Here is an 18,649-nt window from a genome sequence, read left to right on the forward strand (position 1 = left end):
TGCCTTTTAACAGGTAATGGTGGATCTCGCTAAAAGCCTGGATGGTCTGCAAAACCTGTGAGGACAGATCAGCCAGAAATGCTTCCACCGCTGTTGACGTTGAATCTTGGGCAGTGCTTGAAGGCCCTGCCATTGGTGGCTGCTGAACACTCCATCCGTAGAGAAAGGCAGTCAGTTAGCTGAGGTGAAGAAAGATAACTTGGCAGCCGGCTGTGCCTTTTTTCACTATGTGCTACCCACATATTCGGGTAAGCATGTCCTAATTTGCCGTTTTTTCAGTGGGATAACGCATGCTCTTGATTGAAGGAGAGTATTACCCGTAGCGTTCAGTAGAGTGCGGAGCCTGTGTGATATAGAACTGTGCATTTAAATGAGCCGTCAGGATTTATGTGTAGTTGTGATATCCCAACTTTACAATATTAATGAACAGTTTTAAAACCTTAACATTCTAAATGTGTCCCAGTTCATTTTCTCTTGGTTGCAGTGTATGTGAATGACATCAGCGACAGGAAGTAAACATGGATCCAAGCTTTGGCCTAGCAATGCAATTCAGTTGAAGCATGCTAAAACAGAGGACTTATGTAGGTGAATACAGGTATATTCAGATAGACAGTATGAGAGAAAATAAACTTTTTTTTAAACAATAAAGCATGCAAAAATGTCCTAGTAAAAACTCTAAATGCAATGAACCTGCTACTACCAATTGTAATAACTACATATAATGTAATGTTAATAATGTATTTCTCTTTCTACAAATACATAAATAAGGGAAGACGGTAGGGTAAATCCTTAGTCACTGTTGCCACTGACACGTTTTTTTACCTGGTTCAGCAAAGTTCCTGAGCAGGTCATTTCCTTTTACAAAACCATCATGGGCCAAGAATTGGCACGCTTTCTCACTCTGCTCCATGAGCTGCATTTCTTCATCAAAGGTAATGTCTTCAAAGGGGAAGATGAAATACCTGGAGGAAGCACAATAACTCTGGGATTCTAACATGTAGATCAAAACACATCATACAACCATGTATTATTACACCCAATAGCAACAATGTCATTAGTATCTCTTAGAATTACTTAAGTAGTATTTAGGGAGATTCCCACATGTAATATATTATATTTTGTTAATTTAACAACCAATATCGGGTCCGTACAATTTTCTTTATCTCAAGATAGTGAAATAATTAAGATTGTGAGATTTTCAAATCCTACACATGGTAAGATGAACACGGCAGAGGGTTGGAGAGCATACCTGCTACAGAGAGGGTTCTTCCTCGTTACCGGACCCAACTTAGGCCCCTGATCTGAAAGACGCTCATAAACTACATTTACCAGAATGCAGTTAGTTGCCTGGGGAGATAAGACAGCAAAGAGGTTTCAACAAAAAGTCTGACCCAAAAGAAACTAGCACTGTAAAGAAATCTGCTATCGTGAACAAATCTCTCTCACACACACACACACACCTTCTCTGCATGTTGGTTCATCTCTTTGAACAATTCCAAGTTCAGCTCCTCCAGCCTCTTTCTGAAACCGACACAACACTCCTGGACATCTGATGGGCTGATTATTATACCAGAGAGAGGGGGAAAGAAAATTCAGTCACATCATCAACTCTTGGCAGATTGACATTGTTATAACATGAAACATTAAGTTTCGTGATATTGTTGTGAACCTAATGTCAATCCCAATCTGTTTGTGAGGAAGTCTAATAACCAGCTGCAGAAGGAGCTACTCATGCCCAGAGTGCTAAGTTTACCAATCAGTTTCATGGGGGAGATTTTGTTGAAGGCTGAGCTGAAATCAACAAACTACAGTCTGATGTAGGTGTTATTTTCCAGATGAGTGAGGACTGAGTGGAGAGCAGTGGAGACTCCATCCTCTGTGGATCTGTTGGCTCTGTATGCAAGCTGGTGAGGGTCCAGGCTGGCTGGGATGTTGTTTTTGATGAGCTGGTTTCTCAAAGCACTTCATTAGAATGGAGGTAGTCACAGGGTGGTAGCCATTTAGACTGGACACTGCAGACTTTTTAGGTACAGGAACGATGGTGGCTGTCTTGAAGCTGGTGGGAACTCTCTCCTGTGACAGTGATATGTTGAAAATATCAGTGATGACATCAGTTAGCTGGTTGGTACCTACCAGGATGTTATCAGGCCCAGCAGCTTTACTCATATTCACCCTCATCAGGGTTTTCCTCACATCCTCTGTGGATACTGACAGTGGGCGGTCCTCTGGAGGCGGAGCAGACTTGACAGCTGACTCTTTGTTGAGGAGATCAAAGTGAGCATTAAAGGAGTTCAACTCATTTGCCAACGTGGCCTCACACATGATGGGGGCGCTCCTGCTTTTATATCCTGTGACATTTTGGATCTTCTGCCTCATATCTTGTTGTTGGTGTTGAGGTCTCTCACCAGTGTCCGCTGTCTCTCAACAACACTGTGTCCGCTGTGGAGACCTTCAGGTTTCTGGGATCCACAATCTCCCAGGACCTGAAGTGTACTCACAACATCAACACCATCGGGAAAAAGGCCCAGCAGAGGTTGTACTTCCTGCGCCAGCTCAGGAAGTTCAACCTGCCTCAGGAGCTGCTGATTCTTTTTTACTCAGCCATCATCCAGTCTGTTCTCTGTTCTTCCATCACTGTGTGGTTTGGATCGGCCACCAAACAGGACAGAAACAGACTACAATGGACTGTCAGGTCTGCAGAGAGGATCATTGGTTCCAGCCTGCCATCCATCCTGGACTTGTACACCTCCACAGTCAGGAAACAGGCTGGGAAGATCACTGCAGACCCTCCACACCCTGGACACAAGCTGTTCCAACTCCTCCCCTCTGGTAGGCGCTACAGAGCTCTGTACGCCAAAACCACCAGACACAGGAACAGCTTCTTTCCACTGGCCGTCACTCTGATGAACAATAAATAAGTCATATTGCACTACTACCTCTGTTTGCACTATTACCACCACTTGCACTATCACCTAAATTCCACTGCCATTGTCTATAGGTTCATGTTCACATGTGTGTGTGTATACTGTATATATAAAAAAAGTGTATATATATATATATATACACACACTACCGTTCAAAAGTTTGGGGTCACTTAGAAATGTCCTTATTTCTCAAAGAAAAGCACTGTTTCTTTCAATGAAGATAACATTAAATTAATCAGAAATACACTCTATACATTGTTAATGTGGTTAATGACTATTCTAGGTGGAAACGTCTGGTTTTTAATGATATATCTACATAGGAGTATCTGGAGCATCACATTTGTGGGTTGGATTATACTCTCAACATGGCCAGAAAAAGAGAACTTTCATGTGAAACTCGCCAGTCTATTCTTGTTGTTAGAAATGAAGCTATTCCATGCGAGAAATTGCGAAGAAACTGAAAATTGACACAAAATTGTCTGGGTGACCCCAAACTTTTGAATGGTAGTGTATACATATACACACTTTTTTTAGGATATATATTTATACTTATATTGTATATAGCTGTTAAATGTTTATACCTACATCTGTGTACTTTTTTTGCTGCCCTTTGTTATTCTTTATATATTTTTCCTTGTTTATTGTAAAATAGTGTATGTACATTGAGAGCGGAGTGGAAGCCGGAGACAAATTCCATGTATGCGTACATGGCCAATAAAGCTGATTCTGATTCTGATTCTTGATGCCTCTGCTTTGCCTTCTTGATTCCATCTTTCAGTCTTGCTCTCGTGATGCTGTCTGCTTCCTTGTCACTTGACCCAAAGGCAGCTGTTTTGTCTTTGGATAGTGCCCCCACCTTTCCATTCATCCAGACTTTCTGGTTGGAGAATTTTATTGCATTTGTGATCACCATATCATCAACATATTTGTTGGGTCCCTGTTGATGTATATTCCTAATGATTGATGCTGTTCTCCTGGATGTCGGCATCCCTCAACATGTGGCAGTCTGTACATTCAAAGCAGTCCTGAAGAACAGCTGTAGCTTCATCTTTCCACACTTTAACTATTCTTTCTGTAGGCTTAGCCCGTATGATTAGCTGGGAATATGTAGGCAGAAGGAGCAAGAAAATATGGTCTGATTTTCCAAATTGGGGACGGGAGAAGGCTCTTTGTAGCTGCCAGGAATATTTGTGTAAACATGGTCCAGTGTATTTCCTCTGGTAGAAATGTGGAAATGCTGGAGGAATCTAAGTAAAACAGATCTGAGATTTGTTTGATTAAAATCACCAGCTTTATTAAAAATACTATCCGGTCAAGAGGAATGTAGACAGCATCAACAAAAACACCGGTGAATGCTCTGGGCATTATCTTTGAAATGTTGACATCAGGGAAACTTTTGGTTCAGCTAGTCTGGCCGAGTGGTCTGAAGATTTTGTGGGCTAATCATCTCAAGTTCCGCTGTATTTAATCCAATCCTTGTATTTTCTTTTTCGATGACGAGTGTATTTTAGTAGCGAAGTCTGTTGGAGCTACAATCCAGATGCTGTCACATCTGCACGCACCACAGATCCAGGATTCATGCCAGAAATAAGGTTGGATTTTAACTTGGGACAATTGGTATTTAATCAAATTATCTGTTGTGATTCTCTCGAGTTGTTGTCTGATATCCTCTTTAGTGGTTGTATGTGAGTGTCTGAGCATCTTAATAGAACTGATCTGAAGTTTTTACCGTTACAATGGCAGGGAAGGAAAATCCGTTGCATGCAGCCATTTTGACATGTTGTTTCAGTGTTTGAGTTTTAGTCTTAAACATTACAATAGTGCGATCTTCTGTACTTGATGCTCCACCAGATGATTGCCATCCAATTCTGGTTTGGATATGGAGGGGTGATTAGACCTCTTGTATACGGTAACAACATGCAGAGATTTTGTTTGGACTTTGCAATTGACTTCGTTAATACAAATTTAAAAAGAAAATCATATTTCATCACACAGAATCTGCAACTGAAAAGTTGATCTTGTTATATTACTGTAATATCATGATCCCAGGATCCAACCATTCTGTCCATGTCCCATGAGAAGTAATGTCCAGTATGTTAAAGCCATAGAGTCACCTGTGAGGTGTGAAAATATCCACGGCAGAGTTCATGTCCACTGTGTTTCCAAATCGTCTGTGCCAAGGGTCCTGTGCCATCTTTAGCTGCTTCTTACACTCTGGACTGGACGTGGATGTGGAACTGACACCTAAACTACCTGGATAAAAGAAGGTTCATACCATATAAACAGAATAGGAATAGTGTGAACTGAATCCCATGGTCATTTGACTAGTTGAAAATAAATCGTTGTCAGTTGTTACACCCAACAACCCAACAACACTGACAACCACATCAGTAGGGCCATTACGTGTTGTTGCAGCACGCCAGGAAGCAGTAGCAAACCCTTCTCTGCTGGCCTAAACAGAATCTCAAAGTTATAGCTATTTTATAATTTAATAATTTTTCATAAATACACTACATGTATTATAATTTTCTTTCCCATTAGCTTATTTTCTCATTGCACAGCTCCTGTCTTCCTCAGTTGCTCTGCTTCCAGCCTGCAGCACTGCTTCCAGTGCAGCTTGTTTTAAGTAGAGCTTTTATCCAATCAGATTTCACCTCTATGTCTCTAGGTAAGAAGAGAGGCCCGAGGCCCGCTAGGTAGACTTTGCAGATCAAAGTATATGGGGACGATATTGTTGATTGTCATAGTGTTCAACCAATCAGATCTTTAGTTTGATATGTTGGGCATATTCTTCAGAGCATCCTAGGTAGCCTGCTACAAGTACGTCAGCATTAACGTGCAGCTCAGCATTAACGTGCAGCTCAGCATTACCATGCGCCGTGATTGGTCAGTGGGCTAGCGTGACTGTTGTGAAGCAGAAAGCTAGCTAGCAGAACTTAGTATTAGTGGTAAGAGTTCAGGTTCAAAGATATGTAAGAAGTTATGACATTTTTAGCGTTTTGCTTGGTGTAGATTCTTTTTTTTTTACCTAGCTTTGTTTTTTTAACACTCAATGGCTGAAAGAGGAGGAGAAACGGATTTGGTGGCGGAGTTGCTGGCAACGCCTTTCTCGAGGACATTTCAGGAAAAGCTGGACATCGTATCAAAGGGTCGGCCAACCCCACAGCTAGCAGCCCTGACCCAGCCAGGAAAAAGGATTTGTACAAACGGTATTCCTGCCTAACAGCGTTGGAGAAGCATTGCCCATGTTATGGCTGGGAATGCGTTTCATTTGCAACTGAGCGTCTTGGTGTTTGGAGCTGTTTGGAGCTATGCTACGCTAACCTGAGGTGGCTAACCAAGGCAGCAACACAAATAGTTAGCTAGGTAACTAGGTTGTTTTTCTCCAGAGCAACTGGGAGTGAGGTGCAGGGATCCTGGTACCCACGGCTGCCGCTGGCCACCAGCCCACTGTTCGGCTCATTTTCTGTAACCAGGGTAGCATTGCAGAGTTAGCAAGCTGGCTATCTAGCCAGCTGTCAGCTAATTTAATTTAGCTAGCTATCTTGTTAATTCCACGATACACTGGTTACAGATAATGAGTCAAACAAAGTGTTCACGAATCTGGTGATAGCAATGTGCTTTCCTACGCTGTGACTGTGAGTGTGTGAATAAGGCACATTTTAGAGTAGTGGCTAGCACTTTCACCTCACACAGCAAGAGGTGCCGGAATTCGATACCGAGTTGGGCTGCCCTTCTCTCCGTGTGAGCGTGGGCTCCCTCTGGGTTCTCCCGCTTCCTCAGGGAGCCCAAAGACATGCAGTTTAGGTTAATTGAGGACTCTAAATTGGGAATGTAAACATAAACGGTTGTCCGTCCAGGGTGTAGCCTGCTTTCACTCAAAGTCAGAATAGGGTCAGATAATGGATGGATGGATACTCTGGCTCTGATACTCTGGCTTTGAAACGTTACCACTCCACTGCGTTTTTTAGTCGTTACTGCAAAGCCTCACCTCAGGGAGTCTGTGACTTTCCGTAAGTCCATCAACCATTATCTTTAACCGCTTCTCCCATACAGGTTTGTGGGGGGCTGGAGCCAATTCTAGCTGACATTGGGTGAAGTCAGGGAACACCCTGGAGAGGTCACCAGACTATCGCAGGCCTGACATATATAGACAGACCTTGCCGTAAGCCTTTTTAGTTTATATGGATGTCAGCCTGCTACAACAGTCGCAATGGCAACGTTAGACCTGAAAATGGCTGCTATTCTTAACATGAGCTACGTTGATTTCAATGGGAATGTCCCTTCTACTCCTATTTTAATTCCATGGCCAATACAGACAGCTCAACAGCCCTCTATTAGTATTAGCTTCTTTATTTAAAGGTATGAATGATATTTTGTGTCATCATTTTTTTACATTATACATTTAGCATGATAATTAACAAACTGCAATACAGTTCAAATGTTTTTTAATTTTAAATGTTTAGTTCCATTTTACAAAACAATTATATTTATTTTCCTAAAATAAGTGAAAAGGATATGTGGTTGTTTAAAAAAAAATTAATTTAGTGATGAGAAACATAAATTATTTCTCTGATGTGTAAGAATACTATGTGGATGGACAGGTTGTGTGACTGAACTGTGTTCCCTCATCATTGATCTCACCAGTCTTTAGCAGCTGTCTGAACTGCTCCACAGCTTCATCCACATTGACCTGCAGGAACTCCCACAGCCTTAGCCTGGAGAACACCTGCTGCCACAGGATTCCCCGCAGAGCCTGATACACACACACACACACACACACACACACACAAACAAAGTCACATTGTATTCTCAAGACAGGGGAATAGGCCTACAATGTACAGTGAATCGATAATATTTTATTTTCACTTTATAAAATAAACATTGTGTCTTTTTTAAATGACATCCCCTCTTAATGTCACTGTTTCTTGCTGAGCTGTGGCATAGTTGCTCCCGTAGCTGTGCCTACGGTATGATAGCATCTAAAATGTAAGTCGCTTTGGATAAAAGAGTCAGCTAAATGACTGTAATGTAATGTAATGTAGGGATACATCCTGGTCTTCACATGTAGGTTTATAGTTGGGACAAAACACCTGCAGTAAGCCTACACACGACTACCAAATGCAAGCCAGACTGCTTAAGGCTCATTTTAGCTTCAGCTGATCATTTTCTACATAGAGCGAGGACTGTGGATTTTGTCTTCCATTTCTTACAGTGTTTCACACTGAGTAGGTATAAGAGTGAATCATATGAGGGTCATACTTACTCCAAATTAACAGCTATAAACAAGGCCCCTCATCCTACAACTCAACCCCAGACCCCAGAAGTATACTTTTTGTCATATCCCAACAATAATTTATTTTATCATTCCAATTTTTCACGACTTTGTGAATCAATTTGTTTGTAATGACTCCATATCACTTTTTTCTGTTTCCGTTTTAAAAGTGCTTTTTTAAATAGTAATTTAAAAAAAATTTGAATTGAAAAAGATAGCTTATTCTAAATGTCACACATAAAATTTGACCTCAACATTTATCCCACCCTAAGCATTTGGAATAGTGGGCTGCTGTAAAGCACCCGAGGAGCAACTTGGTGCTCAGTGTCTCGCTCAGGACACTTCGACATGCGGACAGAAGAAGCCGGAGATCAAACCGCTGACTCTGTAATTAAAGATCAACCGGCTCTCGCCACTGAGCCACTACTACCAAAAATACCAATGTAACTGGGTCCTGGGGGAGCCCAGTCAAAGGAACCTAACTGCAGACTATACAGTTTGATTATATGAAATAAAATAGAGATTAAATGTTTGCCAAGGGTCCTAATTTAAATACCAGCATCTTTAGCTGCTAGATGTTGAAGTTTGATCACCAACCACTTGTTTACTTTGGCACTTTGTATTTTGCTGCAGGGCAGTGTTGAGGGCAGAAAACAAATTAATACATTTTACTCTCACTGAACATTTTACTGTTTTATTCAATATTGACATAATATGCGAAATCAAAACACTTCCTAATAAACATACACCAATATGTTTCTTCCACAACATGTTTGCTGTTGCAAATCAGTTATATATTAATGTTTTTTTTAAAGTGCATGAGGTTATAACTTGATCCTAACTTTAACCACAAGTACCCACAATTAAGGAATAGGACTCACATTCATGTTCCATTCATCTTGAAAGAGTGCTGGTACTCCTCGTTCAGCATATTTTCCTTCAGCCACCTCACAGCTGAGGTGCCACAGAGCTCTGTCAAGGAGCCAGGCTGGTTTCAGATGAGGAGAGTTAACCAAGTTGTAACCACACTCAGGATGGAGGTGAATCCACTCACTGCCAACCGCTAGAGACAATGGAAGGTGGTGAAGAAGTGAAGAGAAATAGAGAGAAGACGACATAAGAGAGAATGTACAGAATTATCATTATTAGCTTGGATTTTTAGCCTTGCACTGACTGTACAACTAGTCCTTGTTCTTTGGCTTATTGTAAGGCCTCCTCAACACAAATCTTACTTTATCTCCGACTTCTCAGAGCTCTTATCATTTATGATGTCTAGATATGAGAAAATGATTAGGGCTGATTTTGATGTTCCCATTTGTTGTGCAAATGACTTGCCTTAGACTTTCATAATTTATGTAACTTGTTGGATTAATCCAATAAGATAAGATAAAATAGAACTTCATAAATCCAAAGGAAATTCTTGTGCCAGAGAGTGATCAAAAAACAATATAGGCAAGGCAAGTTTATTTGTCTAGCACATTTCAACAACACGGCAATTCCAAGTTCTTCACATAAAACCATTAAAAGCATCAAAACATAAGGCAAAAGAAAAGGAGATTTAAAAACAATTAAGAACATTCATTGAAACATTAAAAACAGTCATTAAAACACTAAAAAGCAGTGTAAGAAATAAAATACAGCAGTAAAATGCAGAAATGCAGGAAATTGATTAATATCCTCGAATGTGGTTCAATTAAAGGCAGCAGCAAACAGAAAAGTCTTCAATCTTGATTTAAAGGAGCTGAGGGCCCGTCTGTTCTCTCTGGGTACATGCCAAGTCTCTTAATTGCATCCCCGTTTCCCTCACTTGGCTCCTTTCCTTGCGTCTTAGTCCCTCCCACCAGGGATGCATGGAGAGATGCAAGGAAAACCATGCGAGGAGAGAGGAAATGAGGAAATATATTTTAAGAGACATGAGACTTCCTTTCCTCAGTTGCGTCACGTGAAGCGACGTCTGTTTCTGATGACGGCGGCCGCTGATCACAGCTGATCACAGCTGAATCAGCTGTCAGTCGGCTTTAACAGCTGGAGAGACTTTTGAGAAGTTTGTGTCTGTTCACGATCACTGTACTTAATAATAGTAACTAATAATACTAATAACTAATATCACTGTAGAGGTGTTTCTCTCTATAGCCTGTTAACAAACTGTGTCCTGTGTTCTGTTTATAAGATCAGGACTGATTTCTACCGGCGGAATGCGATCGTCTTATTTATGAATTATTTGTGTCTGTACGTTTTGAAATTGTGACTGGGACATCATTATTAAATAACACAGAACATGATTATTGTTTCTCTTAAATGATAAAACTCATCAAACACTCAGGAATGATCAGCCTCACGTGACTGAATGAAATGATGATAAATTATGTAAAGATCTCTGACATTAATTGTTTCATAATAAAGTGATTGAGGAAATATCAGATCATGAAAACACAAATCTTTCTAATAAATGAAGAAAGTTGTTTGTGGTTCTTTTGTTGTTCAGACTACAATGAACATACACTGCCTGGCCAAAAAAAAAGTCGCCACCTGGATTTAACTAAGCAAATAGGTACGAGCCTCCTATTGGATAATTTGAGATGTTGAATAAAGAAGAATGTGAACCACACTGCCTCAACATCTGGAGTAAACTAATCAGGAATTTCTTTCCTGGCCCCACAATGGTGGAATGAACTCCCCACTGACGTCAGGACAGCAGAGTCGCTGCCCATCTTTCATCAGGATGAAAAGTCACCTCGTCAGTGCTACCCTGAGTCGTCCACTCAGAGTCCAGACCTTAACCCCATTGAGTATCTTTGGGATGTGCTGGAGAAGGCTTTGCGCAGCGGTCAGACTCTACCATCATCAATACAAGATCTTGGTGAGAAATTAATGCAACACTGGATGGAAATAAATCTTGTGACATTGCAGAAGCTTATCGAAACAATGCCACAGCGAATGCGTGCCATAATCAAAGCTAAAGGCGGTCCAACGAAATATTAGAGTGTGTGACCTTTTTTTTTGGTGGCGACTTTTTTTTTGGCCAGGCAGTGTATATTTAAACCAGAATGTGAATCAGAAAACTAATCAAATATAAACTAGAGTTTAATCTGATCTGTCTTCTCTCTGGTGTTAAACTCCGTCAGTCAGTCAGTCAGTCGCCGTCAGTCAGTCCGATCGGCTGCAGCGTCCAATCACATAACTGATGAACAATGAGGGGGTGTGTCCACCGTTAAAACACTTCCTGGAAGTCTGTTCTCGTGGATCCTCGCTCATGGCTCCTCAGAGATCCCTCCTCCCTCCTCGATCCTCGCTCCTCAGAGCTAAATAAGAGCTTTGGGACGGCCGTCAATATGGCGGAGCAGAACAACTTCCGGTTCGAGCGAGGATCGAGGAGCGACGAAATGACAATTAAGAGACTTGGCATGTACCCTCTGTGTGTGTGTGTGTGTGTGTGTGTGTGTGTGTGTGTGTGTGTGTGTGTGTGTGTGTGTGTCATGGGCGTGGCTTCCATCACCTGGCACCTGGGCTCATCTCCACACCTGCCGGCAATCAGACCTTCAATCACATGCAGCTCACATTCCTTCACTCTCATCGCCAGATTGTTTCGTCAGCTCAGTGGTAGCTACAACCTTGGCACCTCTGAGTTTTTCCTCTACTAAGAGTTTGTTGCTTATCTGAGATTACGACTAACTTGTCTTTTCCCTTGTGTCTCAAGATCCCGGTGCCCACGTCGCAGCCCAGCCGCCGCCACTCACGCCGCCTCACCTTCCTACCTGCATTCTCCGCCGGCTCTACGAACAACTCAATAAAACCTATTTCCTTCACCTACACTGCCGTCTCGGCAGTGGTAGGTCGTGCATTTTATACCTGGGCCTTCACTGCTGAAATACCACCTTACAACCACATGACGGCGCCACAGCTAGGGTTATTATTCGTTTCTTGAGCTGTAACTATTTACGTATTCGTACTAAACCGTTCGGTACGAGGCTTACAAACCGAACAATACGTTTGAATAATGCTAGTGCATTTGGAAAATACAGAAGCTTAAATTGTAGGAAATATAATGTTTTCTGCTCTCACTAGGAGACAGCGGTCTGTGTGACCTCTGAACCAGAACAAAAACAGCTCGGGCTCCGCAAGTGTTCTGGGAGGCTAGGCTAACTAGCTTAATAGAAAAACAACAGCAGCAACACACATTCTGCTACACACTCAAGGGCCATTCAGATATTAGATGTAAAAAAAACAAACGCAGTTGACTTACCAAATGCTGATCACATCCTCTTTTCTTTGTTGACAAAGATTAATCCCACGGTTAAATCCCAACTCACAAATCTGTTTCTCTTCCAATTTCACCCATTGAGTGTTAAAAAACAAAGCTAGGTAAAAGAAAAAATAATCTACACCAAGCAAAATGCAAAAAATATCATAATTTCTTCCATATCTTTCAATTTTAACTCTTACTACTCCTCGGAGTAGTGCTCTAGAGTATTGTGCTGTAAGTTTCACAGTAGTCACGTGCTCGCCCACTGACCAATCACAGCACACGCTGCATCTCACTGCAGAGCTGCTCCTGCAAACTGAGCTGCACGTAATGCTGATGTGCTTATGGCCAGCTAGCAGGCTGTGGCACGTCAAAGAATACGTCCAACATGTCAAACTAAAGATCTGATTGGTTGAACACTATGACAATCAACAATATCGTCCCCATTCACTTAACCTGCACATGGAAGCACAGGGTGAGGCTGCAGGCCTGGGGCCTCTCTTCTTACCTAGAGACACAGAGGTGAAATCTGATTGGATAAAAGCTCTACTTAAAACAAGCTGCACTGGAAGCAGAGCAACTGAGGAACACAGTAGCTGTGCAATGAGAAAATAAGATGATGGGAAAAATATTTTTATAAATTATGATACATTTTATGTATTGAAGAAAAATTATTAAATTATAAAATAGCTATAACTTTGTGATTCTGTTTAGGCCAGCAGAGAAGGCTTTGCACTGGAGGGTTTGTTACCCTGTCGACGGTAGCAAATAAGGTGCGTGTATTGTTATTGTTTTCGGTTATGATGTCAGAGAAGGACTGCCTTGCATTTCTAAGTTCCAAATTATAATTGCGAAGTCTCTCTTTATAGATGTCACAGTGAACCTGGAGATTTGTTTTTATATCGTCAAAATATAAACAATAGAGTAATAGATATTAAGTGTGTTATGTGTTGTCTCCCCTCCTGCCCTTCTTTCTTTCTCTCTCCCTCATTTCATATCAGGTGTCAATCAATTGATTGGTTCCACCTGTAGGGGCCAGTCATGCTGCTCCATGGGTTGCACCAACTGCAGGCTGGCCAATCAGCAGAGTGAGAGCCAAGAATAAAAGAAGTTCAGAAAGCCTTCATTTTGTTGTGTTCTGTTGATGCTGAGACTACATGTTAGGGTTTGTGGTGAGAGGTTGCGGACAGTAGGTGAGTCTGGGGTACCCTGTACATTGGTAAACACACACGTAGTTTTCTGTGTCTAGATACACTAGGTTTATTGGTCGGTGCCGCCTCTGTATTTGGTTTTGGTGGAGGAACATTTAGAGAATCTAGAAAAGCCATTTTGTTTGTTTTGTTTTTGTAGTTAGTTAGGCTTGGTTTTGTTAAAATTGATTTTGATTGTTTGGCACGACCACACCTGTCCCATCCTCTCCTACTCTGTTTAAGGCTCGCTTTTGTTGAAATGTACGTGAGTCATATAAATATTATTTACGGTTAAATTCCACGTTGGATTATTTAGGTTGTTTTGAGTTCGTCGCTACTCAAAAAAGGGACAAGTGTATAAAAAGTAATACTGACACCGGTGGAAAATAGGATAGCAATTAGAGTAAGATAAATTAGAAAAACAAGTTAATTAAAATAGAAAAAGTAAATTACAACATAAGAAAAAAACAAGAGTAAAAATGTATTTAAAAAGTATAAGAACACCTTTGCTTAAAATCAAAAAGTAATATTGGCAATGATGTTGCGAAGTAATAAACTGCTATATTGCGGATTATATATTGAAAGGATCAGGGCCACACTATTGACCTCATCCTATGTTGGGATCTGGCAGGAGCATGTTTAGTTATTAGCAAGTATGAAAATTGAATTATTGATGCTAATAAACTTATTAAAGCCAGGGTCTTCCTTTTAAAACCTGTGTTAATGATATCAAATGCTTGATGGAAAATAATTTCCTCCAACTTAATGAAGATAAATCTGAAATAATATTTCAGTCACTAGACTTCAGTCTCCAGTGATGCTTAACCTAGCCCAAGGACACATCGACATGGACTAGCAGAGCTGGGAATCGAACTGCCAAGCCTCTGATTGACTTAGCCACAGTCGCCCCCCACTTAGCCACAGTCGCCCCAACATCAAACCACAAACCTAAAGAAAGCAGAAGTGTATCTGTTTGTCAACCGATGCCTGCTATGGTTCTCCCGAGCACAGTGGGGCAATCCATCCGTGGGGGAGAACACCTTTGCACCTGGACCAAGGCCAAGAAAGCTGCTTGATGCCTTTCCGCCGCTTCATCTCATCCCTCCCTTGTTGGAGAGAGTGAGGTGGGAGCAGTTGTTAGACATTCTGGTAACCTCCCGTCACGGCGGTGTGGTATGCAGAAATTACTTTGATAATGTCTCAGTGTCCCAGCCCTGGACCGTCACCAATTTCTGGGGGCTCCGTCTCAGGAGATGGATGCAATAGGCTTGTTGCCCAATCTGGGCCATCCTTTTCATGCTCGACTCCTGAGAGGGACAGGCTGTGGGGGGCTGAACTGTCTGTACAGTTGGTGCAGACCATCAAGGTAGCAAGAGCAGGATCCGCCATTACTTGTTACAAGGTAAAGGTGTCAGGGTTCCAACGTTGGTGCTACGAAAGGAGGCTACATCCCTTTCCCTGTGCAGTTGGTTCTATTGTCTGCTTTTTGCAGTGTTTGGTAGATAGAGGGCTTTCTCATGCCACTGTTTAAGTGTATGAAACAGTGATCTCTTCCTGCCACAAGGGTTTTCGCTACGGATTAGTAATTGATCAGCCTCTCATGAAGTGGTTCTTGCATGGGATCAGGAGACGGATCCCTGTGATGCATGCCTCCTACCCACAGAGAGGACTGTTTGTGCTTGAGGCTTTGGTGGAGGGTCCCCTTGACCTCCTGCAGCACTTTTCTCTTAAGGCGTTGTTGTTCAAGACAGCTTGCTGCACTGACATCAGCTAAGAGAGTGTGGGAACTAACCACCCTGTCGGTGCATTCCACTTGCTTGCTGCTTTGTGGTGAACGCAGCAGGACTACCCCAATCAGACACACTGAACAGCTATCTGTGTTTTTCTAGGATGGTGTGTCTGGCAGGAAGGCTTTGTGAGGGCATCTGTCTAGCATATAGGCAGGCAGGAAGAGAACCCCCCCCCCCAGTGTAGTATGCACACACTCTAAATGCAGCATAGCAGTGTTCGATGGGGTGAGTGTTGAAGACATATGTAGGCGTTGTTGTGGTCGGTGGTTTTCTTGCCCCAATACTTTTATACTTAGTGTCTGATGGTAATTTATTGTTTTTCAATCTTCAAATCTTCTTTTGTGTGTGGTGGGGATGGGAAATGGTAATCCAAAATGTGACAGGATATAAAAGCAGGAGAGCACCCATCATGTGTGAGGCCACATTGCCAAATGAGTTGAACTCCTTTAATGCTCACTTTGATCTCCTCAACAAAGAGTCAGCTGTCAAGTCTGCTCCGCCTCCAGAGGACCGCCCACTGTCAGTATCCACAGAGGATGTGAGGAAAACCCTGATGAGGGTGAATATGAGTAAAGCTGCTGGGCCTGATAACATCCTGGTAGGTACCAACCAGCTAACTGATGTCATCACTGATATTTTCAACATATCACTGTCACAGGAGAGAGTTCCCACCAGCTTCAAGACAGCCACCATCGTTCCTGTACCTAAAAAGTCTGCAGTGTCCAGTCTAAATGGCTACCACCCTGTGACTACCTCCATTCTAATGAAGTGCTTTGAGAAACCAGCTCATCAAAAACAACATCCCAGCCAGCCTGGACCCTCACCAGCTTGCATACAGAGCCAACAGATCCACAGAGGATGGAGTCTCCACTGCTCTCCACTCAGTCCTCACTCATCTGGAAAATAACACCTACATCAGACTGTAGTTTGTTGATTTCAGCTCAGCCTTCAACAAAATCTCCCCCATAAAACTGATTGGTAAACTTAGCACTCTGGGCATGAGTAGCTCCTTCTGCAGCTGGTTATTAGACTTCCTCACAAACAGACCCCAGCACCTCCTCCACTCTAGTGTTGAACACCGGAGCCCCCCAGGGCTGTGTGCTCAGCCCCCTCTATGAGACTTGAGGAAATCAACAATCTTGTAGAGTGGTGCTCGGAGAACAACCTACTGCTAAACATCAGTAATACCCCTGTCTACATCAAAGGAGCTGAGGTGGAGCAAGTTAGCAGATTTAAGTTCCTGGGAATCAGCATCACAAACAACCTGATGTGGACACATCTCCATCCTGGTGAAGAAAGCTCATTAACGGCTGTATTTCTTAAGGAAACTCAAAACGTCAAAATTCCCATGCCAAGTTCTTATACATTTTTGCAGAGGGGGACTGCAAACATTACAAACTGGCATGGGGTGTGCATGGCCCAGGACAGGAGGGCTCTACAGCGGGTGATTACAACAACCCAGAATATCATTGGTACCATCTACTGAGCATCAGTGATATTCGTGAGAAGAGGAGCCTGCAAAGAGGTAAAGGAATATTAAAAGACAAAACCCACCCAGCCACAACCTGTTCACCGTGCTGCCTTCTGGAAAGAGATACAGATCAGCTTCACCAACCAACCGACTTCAAAACGGCTTCTTTCATCTGGCCGTGATTCATCCTCCACCCACCATATACAATAGTTTTTTTTGGTGTTTCTAATGACATAAAGTAGTGTAGAAAAGGCCATGTTGAATACCAACTAATTTTCATTTAAAGCTTTGCTTGACATTCAAAGCAGAAGTCAAAGTAAATTAATAAGAGTCTCAAAATCAACACACCATGTGTGAGAGAAGGAAGGTGTTCTATCTGAAGTCCTGGCAAAGTGCACACTGTTGCCCTTACCGGTCTATCTATGTATATGACCTTCAACAGAAATAGTGACAAAATGTCAATGAGGAAACTGAGAAGGTGATACAACAGCCACAGCTGCCTGCTGGAAAGGCCAACTGTGGTATATTTGCCACACAGCACTGTCACTTTCCTTGTTAAAAATAAGAAAAGCTTTCACTCAGCATACTGAGTCACTGTAGCAGCAGATGAAAATAGGATATAGCACAGAATAATACAACAGTCCCATTATATCATATTGTACCACACAATAGTGTGTTGAATCCTGACAGACAAATATTACAAAACATGATCACATTGCTCCAATATTAAAATCAGTTGGCCTAAGGTTGTAAAAAATAGCATACTTCCTGTGACCTCTAAAATTGCTGAAAGATGAGTAACTGACCAACTAACTGATTATCTAAATCAGAATCAGCACAAAGTTCTTCTACAATCTGAGTTCAGGAGTAATTGTTCAACTGAGACAGAAACAGAAACTTTGTGGATTGTCTGTGGACCTGAACTACATGCAAGTCAAAGTTGGATCAGGGCAGTGTGGTTTAGTAAGTGGTTTAATCTGAAGAAGGCCTTTGAATCTGTCAGCTGTTAAATTATTCTGCTTTATACATTTTGTAAATATCTGCATCAGCCACAATAAGTTCATCCAATTCTCCACAGAGCTTTTTAAACATTATGCCTTAATAACTGACTAAGTCTAGCCAGTACCTAAGGTGGGACTAATAAGGTATGCACAGTATGGTACTCCGGGAAAATGTGTGGTTACAAGTTTTTAAAGACTTAACTGCTGCTCATTCAAAATATTATGATGAATCAAATCTACTGTATGGATGGATTATGGAACTATGGGCCTCTGGACACAGACATGTAAAAGGCCCCCAAATATCCAGGATGAAAGGGACACAAAACAACTACAAATAACACAGCTGTCGTTCAGTATCTTTGAGTTTACCTGTGAGATTATAGACCACATCTGTGATGCAGACCATGTTCCAGTCTTTCCTCAGCATCTCCACCAAAGCACCAATGTCTCCCCATGTGTAGTGCTGCCCCTCAGGTATGAAGTCAGGGTTTAACTTCAGCTGATCGGCTATGGAGTAGCAGAAGCCAGACACACCAAGCTTCTGCAGCGGTGAGAAGTGGATCATGTTGTAGCCTACAGAGTAGAGAAGTGTTTTTCAACCTTTTCTGAGCCAGTGTACATTTTTTACATTTAAAAGATCCCGCGGTACATCAACAACCAAAGGAATTATATAATGACACATTGTAGCACAATACAGCATATATGCTGACAATTTAATGACAAGTCTCTCAATGTGTTGATCCTTCCTCGGTGTG

At 42.0% G+C, this 18,649-nt stretch overlaps 1 protein-coding gene across 2 annotated transcripts in view; it reads right to left on the minus strand.

Moving 5' to 3' along the window:
* Window positions 1-18,649, minus strand: part of LOC306712494 (glycogen debranching enzyme-like) — a 66,780-nt gene that overhangs the window by 37,390 nt on the left and 10,741 nt on the right. For both annotated transcript variants that reach the window (XM_079181798.1, XM_079181797.1), the window contains exons 4-10: window positions 18,264-18,467; window positions 9,081-9,262; window positions 7,569-7,680; window positions 5,039-5,177; window positions 1,461-1,557; window positions 1,250-1,347; window positions 823-962 (exon numbers count right to left, since the gene is read on the minus strand). In XM_079181798.1, coding sequence (XP_079037924.1) covers window positions 823-962; window positions 1,250-1,347; window positions 1,461-1,557; window positions 5,039-5,177; window positions 7,569-7,680; window positions 9,081-9,262; window positions 18,264-18,467 — 972 coding nt within the window. The remainder of the gene's footprint in view (window positions 1-822; window positions 963-1,249; window positions 1,348-1,460; window positions 1,558-5,038; window positions 5,178-7,568; window positions 7,681-9,080; window positions 9,263-18,263; window positions 18,468-18,649) is intronic.

The sequence above is a fragment of the Pholis gunnellus genome (genome assembly GCF_910591455.1).
Source record: "Pholis gunnellus genome assembly, chromosome: 20".
Lineage (NCBI taxonomy): Eukaryota > Metazoa > Chordata > Actinopteri > Perciformes > Pholidae > Pholis > Pholis gunnellus.